Below are 8,679 nucleotides of genomic sequence, written 5' to 3'. Positions count from 1 at the left end.
GCGATGGCATCACGACCACCATTTTGACATGGAGACGATGACATACCCATCTGATTCTCCAGCATGGCGTCATTTTGACGAAACACACCCGTGGTTTGCTGCAGAAATTAGAAATTTCAGGTTAGGACTTTCAACAGATGGATTCCAACCATTTGGCCAAACGGGACAACAATACTCATCCTAGCCCGTCATTTTAACGCCGTACAATCTGCCACCTTGGATGTGTATGAAAGATGAGGTCATGTTCCTCTCTTTGATCGCACCTGGACCGAGTAACCCGAAGGATAAGCTTGATGTTTTCTTGCAACCATTGATTTTCGAGCTTCAAGAACTTTGGTACGATGGTGCTGCCACATACGACATACACTCGCAGACTAACTTCACGATGAGAGCAGCATTGATGTGGACCATAAGTGATTTCCCAGCGTATGCGATGCTTTCCGGTTGGAGCACAGCTGGAAAACAAGCATGCCCTTATTGCATGTCTGATTCGGAAGCGTTCACACTAGTGCACAGTGGTAAGACGTCATGGTTCGACAACCACAGGAAGTTTCTGCCCGATTATCACCGACTATGGCGTAAGAAAAACATGTTTATACGAGGGAGAATTGTTTTGCATCCTGCTCCTGCCATCAGAACAGGAACCGAGCTGCTAAATGATATAGAAGATTATGGTTTTCTACCTTCATACGATGTCCAAAACAGAGAGATATGTCATTTGGCAAGATGTGGTTGGAGAAGACGCAGTATTTTATGGGAGTTAACGTATTGGCTTACGAATCTGATCAGACACAATTTGGATGTCATGCACATCGAGAAGAATATTTTTGACAATGTTTTCAACACGATCATGAATGTCCCCGGACGTACGAAAGACAATGCAAAATCAAGGGCAGATCTGGTTGAAATGCGTATCAGAACTGAATTACATCCAGATGTGTCTACAGGTAGACATCCCAAGGCTAGTTACACTTTGGAGCGTAGTGCAAGGGAGGTTCTTTGCAGATGGCTTAAGGATGTCCGTTTCTCGGATGGTTATGCCTCCAACATGTCCAGGTGCGTTAAACAAATTGCGGATGTTCGGTATGAAGAGTCATGATTGTCACGTATTCATGCAACGACTAATACCCGTTGCATTCAAGGAGTTGTTACCCAGAGAGGTTTAGGAGGCATTGACCGAGTTAAGTCTATTTTTTGCAGACCTAACTGCTCGTAATATTAAACAGAGTGACATGATGCGCTTGCATGAGCAGATACCAGTAATTCTTTGTAAGTTGGAGAAGATATTTCCACCAAGTTTCTTTGATTGTATGGAACATCTTTGCGTCCATCTGCCCCCACGAAGCTTGCATTGCTGGTCAGTACAATTTAGGTGGATGTATCCTTTCGAAAGATTTTTACGAAGGTTGAAGAGCACGGTTCGTAATAAAGCACGCGTGGAGGGATCCATATGAAATGCTTATTTGGTCAGTGAGGCTTCCATTTTTTGCGAGCATTACTTTGGTGACTCGATACAAACAAGACAGCGGAAGACTAGACGCCAACAACAAAACATAGTGAACGAGATTGGGTCAGAGATTTTTGCAATATTTATGGTACGTGGTAGACATATCGGTAGTAAAAGACTTAGATTGCTGTCAAACGAGGAATACCATGTTGTGGCGACATATGTTTTGTTGAACTGTGTTGAACTGAAGTCCTACGTGAGGTATGCAATGTTATGTTTGCGTTTTCAATATTACCGATATGTATACACATTTTCGTAGTATTTCATTCTGACAACATTTTCATATCTGCACAGCATTTACGAGGACCAAATACGTGCCGAGATTCCTGGGATAAGTAATCAAGATTTAGACTCCAACATACAGGCTAACTACTTCGGTTGTTTCAAATCTTACATAAGAGTAAGATTAAATTGTAATTAATTTAATATTTAACATTAATTATTATTACTCTCATCACCTTCGAGGTGCTATTGACAATATTGTATGCTCAACGTAGGCTATCGAGCAACAAGGAGAGTTCGTCTCAGAACAGATTAAACAAGTAGCGCCTGGTCCAATGCGAAAAGTTAATACTTACAGAGGTTATTGTATTAACGGTTTTAAATTCTACACTGTTCACGACACAACGTTTAAAGCTACAGATAATTTAGGCGTTCAAGTTCGTGGTCATTCAAGTGATGATGTTCAAACCGAATATTACGGCTTCATCGAAGAGATCATTGAGATTGAATACCCTGGTCTCCCGTTGAAGAAGACCGTAATATTTAAATGTTGTTGGTACAATCCACATCCTAGACTAGGTACGCGCGTTCACCGTAAGTACAAAATTGTTGAGGTGAACCGGACCAGACATCTTCCCAGAAACGAACTCTTCGTCTTCGCTACACAAGCTTCACAGGTCGTGTTCTTGCAATACCCAACTTCAGGTAGAACCCCTTCTGCTTGGCTTTATGTAAGCGGTTTGAGACAGAGGGCTTATGTTGCAGACATCGTAACTGACAATAACGTACAGACCGACGCGACAAGTGCATTTCAAAACAATGAAAGTCAAGTTCATGAAGTTGAAACACAATTTCTTTTGAATTCAGAAAACCTTGTCGATGCCACTGTTAACTTTGACGATGAACTTGACGCGTTAAGCACAGACAGCGGAACCGAAGATGTACAAGAAAGTAGCGACGAAAACTTCGAAGTTGAAAGTGATTAAGTAATGTTATATTTATAAATCTGTGAATGTTTCTCTAGTATTAAATTACCATTTTCGCTATTATGAAATTTATTGCTTTTATTTTAGATTAATATCATTATTAAATATTTTTTTCATTAATCTTATTAATATCTATCCATTACTATTGTTATTTTTTATTTTCATAAATAAGTCATTCCTAAAAAATTCATTCTCGTAATAATTAACATCTAACCATTAGTATTATTATTATTATTTATTGTTGTCGAATACTTAATTTATATAATAATTATTGTCAAAGTTATTATTATAATTAAGTTTGAAAAAAATTCTCGAAATCACCAAAGTTATTATTAAATTAATAATTTAATTAATGCATATTTATAATTATGTAATTAGAATAAATATTGTTAATGAATGCTCAATTATATTTATTATTTGATAAGCAAAAAAATGATGTTGTAACATGTTATTATTATAATATAATTAAATTTTGGGTAGTGTTATTGACACTTCAAAAAATATTAATCATACTTCAAATTATATTTTTATTATACTAGTTGACAAAATTATCTTTATTTATGAATTTCTAAATAAATATAAAAATGAAAATATTATTTGACTTTCAAAATTTATATTTTTACATTTATATTATGAAAATTATTATGTTTACATCATCATTCATTCTAAATTAATATAAAAAAAATTAACAATTCATGTGCAAAAAAAATTATTAATATTTTATAATTATGTAAATTATTAATTTTAAGTACATATATTATTAAATATGTTATTATAGCTATTATAAACATAGATACATATACATGCCTAATCTATATCCTTCCCTCGACCTTTCTATATCCTTCCCAAATCCATTCACGTGTCCCCTGCTTTAACCTAGCAGGGTCCATCGATTCGCCGTTCTAATCCGGGGGAAAGCTACTTGGCAGCCTCCAACGATTCGCCTCAGTATTATCTTCATCGTCATCTTTGATACCCGGCCAGCTGTTCTCCCGATCTGCTTGTTCTTTCTTCTTCAAAACCTGTTCGAACCCATTTTTAGCAGCCCAGCGTATCGCCGCCCTTTCGCCGGCTCCGACAGCTTTCGATTCTATGGGAAGGTTTTTATGTCGTTTGGAACATTTTTCGAAGTTTTTGAGGTATAATTTCAAGCTTAGGGTTTCGAAAATTAAGACATTTTGTGTAAATTTAATTCCAATGTTTGATATTTGATTTACTCGTGGTTGTAGGAACTATACTGAAGGAGATTAAAGGTATCGGTTAGTTTTTAGAAATTATTTGAAATAATTTCAAAATTCCAGATTTCTTAAGTTGGGTTGTTCGACTTTGATAGTTGTTTAAAGCTATTTTCTGAAATTTCATAATATTCATATTTGTGTCATTCGATGTGTTTTTGTATTTCAGTATTATATTTTTAAGGTAGTACGTTTGTTTGTTTTGGTTGCTCTGCCTCACATTTCTTTTATTTTTGTGATTGGGCATTTGATTGTTCTTTTAATTTACATATTATTGTTGTAGTTTCTAGGTAGACTACTGTGATTTTTATTCACATTACTTAATTGTTATTTGCTGGAATTTTGATAACTTATAAGCATTTGATTAGGCACAAGCAGTATTGTGGAGAAAGGGGCTGATTATTAAAGCGCTATACTTGATATGATGATTTGTAAGCATTTTTTACTGCTGGTGTCAATAATTGTCTTGAATTTTTTCATTGCACAATCTCTATCCAATATCATAGTTAGTTTGTCTTTGTGAACCATGCAATATCTTTGTTACAAGTAATCTTTGGCCTCTTTGTAGATATTATATATTAAGACATGGCAGACCCATTTTTCGAGGACGAGAGTGACCAAGATCCACGAGAGTTCATATGGTTGGAATATGATAAGTAAGTTTCAAATGTTTATCATGTAATCATCATTGCATAAATATGATTGATGTCAAATTTATGTTTATATTTTATATTTCTCGTTTAAGGTTTGCCCCAGAGAATCATAAAGTCTCTTCGTACATAAATTCTTTATTCTACACACAAACTTGCGAGGAAGGATACTCTTGGAAGTTCGTGACAACTGACCAATGACAATGGTATTGGGATGAGTTCGTGGTAAGAATATATATTCATAGTAATTGACAATAGGATGCCTTGTTAATATTTACACATTAAACTATTGAATAATTTCTTAATTGATTGAGCAGAAGACGTACAGATGGGAAGTATCCATTGACTCATATATCAAGAGGGTTTGGTACATCAACATTAAAGAACTGTACCGTCAAACTATCCACCGATGGCGAACGTAGGGGAAACATCCAAAAACAGTCACTGAAGAGACGTGGTCCAAGTGGATGGAGGTGTGGGCTTCTCAAACTTGGCTGGACACGGCCAAAAAATACAAGGCGAACAAGCACTCCGAGTATGCGGGTCCTGGGACAGGCCAGACGAAGCATACTGGTGGATCCAAGTCTTATGCAATGCATGTTGTCGACATGGTATTTATCTTGTGCAATAATAAATATACTTTGATACTTATACTTTGTATTTTTTTTTATTTCATTTCACTACAGATCATTACTTCAATACATCGGTAAACTAATGTTTTTTAATAATATATAAGTTATTAGAAGAAAATCAAAGAGAATATTCTATTACATGTATCAGGTTTGGAAACTTCAAGAGCAAATCTGGTAATATTTTCAGAAACTAATTAACTTTGTTTTATTATGAATAGTCAATAGACATTGCAATTTTATTTGATCTGGAATTGTAATGACATATGATATAATGTATTGTTACAGCGTAAGAAGAACAAGCACGAGCCGAATGCGTGGGAGGTATTTTTGCAAACGCATAGGACGTCTGACGGAAAATTCGTGGATGAGCGTTCTAAAAAGCTTAATGTATGTGTCATGACTTTATAATTGAATAAATATTTTATATTTAAATATATAATTTTAAATAACTAACATATTTTGTTTATTTTGTACAGGAAGATATGGAAGCGTACATGTTGGAGGCCATGACTCCATTGGAGGATGGGACTATACATCCTGCGCCTACAAACAACGACATTAATGAACATTTTAAGCTCGTCAGCTGTGAGACCCCGTTTCTAATCTTCTAAATCGAATAATTAAACATAATCGAACATAATAAGCCGCGGAAAAACGAATTTTTTTTTTTTTAAAAAAAAGCCTCGCGCCCGCGCGAGGTCATCACCTCGCGCGCGCGCAGGCTACGCGAGCAGAGAATCGCGGAGATGCTCGCGCCCGCGCGAGAAGGGGGCTCGCGCGCGCGCGGGCAAAATCTCCCGAGCCTCTTCAAATTCCTTGCGCGCGCGCGAGGATTTGCCTCGCCCGCGCGCAGGCAAAATGGGCAGAGGGTCGAGGAGCCTGCAAAAATACAACCAACAAGGTAATTCTAAATATTCCAAGTTCAATACATAATACAAATAAATATTTAGAACATGCCAAATCTAGGTTCTGCCCAAAATACAATAACCAGTCGAGTTTAATAAATGAGTTCCACCGACTCAACAAAACTAATACAATTCCAAATAGACTCGACCCTACGACCCGGTGTCTCACTTCTATCAATCTCACCCCAAGCTAACCAGGACGACTCGGTCCAGCTCCTGATCCTCCTGTTGTCAAGTTACACATACAAAACAAAGACAACAGCCGGAATAATCCGGTTAGAAATATAATTTCTAAGTAAAAGAAACAGGCATACAATATCAATTAAACATTCCACCTTGAAATGTAACATTCATCAATCAATACAAATGAGAGTGGATGTATGCATGATTTCAAACTCGGGTTTATCAAGTCAGATAATCGAAATGTCAATCAGTATTCGGTTGGGATCCCGGGGCCAAGTCATCACAACAACTCACCGACACACCCATTCGGGGTGGATGTCGTTCAACTCAACCCCTAGACTTCAGAGCAACTATAAGAAGTATTCTGGTACTTGGAAAAACTCGAAATCCAAAGTCACTTCAATATAGCTCCCTAAATCATCTATATTCAAAACGAATCGAATAATCGGCTCAATATGAATGCAAGTGTAAACGAATAATCAGTCAAGTTCACACAAACAAATAACATGCAGTATGTGATTTTTGGGGCTCGAGAATCAATCAAACTCGAGTATTCAACCCCATTCAAATCGATGTAATCTTTTACCTTTTCTCAAAGCTTCAAGTGATTCCTGTCAACAAGAGATAACTCGATTCAAACTCTAAACAATTCGAAACTCAAAGTCGATAAATCAAGCAATCTATACCGTCTTCAAACTCTTCGATCGATAAACAAGTCTCCAAGTTCGATCAACTCCCGAATCCTCAATCAACTGTCAAAACATCGATTAAGGACTCAATATCAACTCGGAATTCAAACTCAATCAAATTCGATATACAAAACAAACCGAACCAAAACCGATAACGCAAACTCAATTTCGACGGCATAACGGCTATAAACTGACTATCCGGAAATACAAACCATCAAACAACAATCACAATAACTCAATCATCATCCCAATCCATCAAAACAACTCAAATCCAACCTCAATCAAAATCACCATTTTCGAGTATATGCCTCAAAAATCATATAAAATCCAAACTTCGTTCTTTTTTCAAACCGACTTCGAATACATGATCTGTACTAGCTCAAGAACAACATACTCCAATATTATCAAATTCTGACAACTCAAGAAAATCGAAGTTCAAGAGATCGTAGCAAAACTTACGTCTAAATGAATCCCTCGTTGCGGTGATCGTGAATCTCAACTCGGAATGAAAATCTAACGATCGGATCGGACGAATAGAACGAAGAGGACGAAGCTCAAAAGCCATCCATGGCTTCTCGTTTCCAGTACGTATGAAGAGGGGAGAGGAAGGAGAGGAGAGAGTGATGGGAAGCCAACTTGATAAGTCAACTTGGCTAAGATAATATATAAAAATTCAACTTTTGCATTTCAGTCCTTTATTTCTCCAATCTTGCAAAGTAACCCCCTGCTAAATATCAAAATGATCCTCAATCACAAAAAAAACTCTGATTATCTCGATTAAACTCAATTATAATAAAATCGGGGCATTACAATTCTCCCCCTCTAAGATTCGATTTCATCCTCGAAATCTGACAGATCACAGACTGAACAAAACGAAACAAACTGAAGACTAACTCACCTCAATCGAACAACTCTGGAAATCGCTGCCTCATATCGGATTCGGTCTCCCAAGTCGCTTCTTCAACTCCGTGACGACTCCACTGAATCTTCACCAACGGAATCGACTTGTTTCTGAGCTGCTTCTCTTTTTTGTCAAGAATCTGAATCGGTCTCTCGAAGTAACTCAGAGTCTCATCCAACTCGGCCTCATCTGGTTGAAGAACATGAAACGGATCCAGATGATATTTCCGCAACATCGAGACGTGAAACACATTGTGGATACCTGAAAGAGATGGAGGAAGAGCAATCCTATAGGCAAGATCGCCTATCTTCTCCAGAATTTCATACGGGCCAATGAACCTCGGCGACAACTTTCCTCTCTTCCCAAATCTGACAGTGCCTCGGAAAGGATAAATCTTCAGAAACACACGGTCTCCCTGTTCGAAACACAGTGGTCTGCGTCTGACATTCGCATACTTGGCCTGTCGATCTTGGGCTGTCTTCATTCTGACTCGGATCAACTTCACCTGCTCTGCCATATCATGAATCATATCTGGACCCAACTCAGGTGATTCTGAAATCTCATCCCAAAATAACGGAGATCTGCACTTCTTCCCATACAAAGCTTCAAAAGGTGCCATTCCAATACTCGCCTGGAAGCTGTTATTATACGAAAACTCCACTAGAGACAAGGAATCTTGCCAACCTGAGCCAAAATCAAGCACTACAGCCCGTAGCATATCCTCCAAAGTCTGGATCGTACGCTCGGACTGACCGTCGGTCTGAGGGTG

General features: G+C 37.5%; 1 protein-coding gene across 1 annotated transcript; it reads left to right on the top strand.

Moving 5' to 3' along the window:
• Window positions 1–226: 226 nt before the first annotated feature.
• On the top strand, window positions 227–2,715 carry LOC140862561 (uncharacterized). The gene is made up of 4 exons (XM_073265588.1): window positions 227–1,056; window positions 1,607–1,708; window positions 1,802–1,907; window positions 2,005–2,715. The coding sequence occupies exons 1-4, from the start codon at window positions 227–229 to the stop codon at window positions 2,713–2,715; spliced, it is 1,749 nt and encodes a 582-aa protein (XP_073121689.1).
• The last annotated feature ends 5,964 nt before the right edge of the window (window positions 2,716–8,679 follow it).

This window comes from Henckelia pumila, chromosome 4 (genome assembly GCF_033568475.1).
Source record: "Henckelia pumila isolate YLH828 chromosome 4, ASM3356847v2, whole genome shotgun sequence".
Taxonomy (NCBI): Eukaryota; Viridiplantae; Streptophyta; class Magnoliopsida; order Lamiales; family Gesneriaceae; genus Henckelia; species Henckelia pumila.
This window is presented reverse-complemented; position numbering and strand designations above follow the sequence as displayed.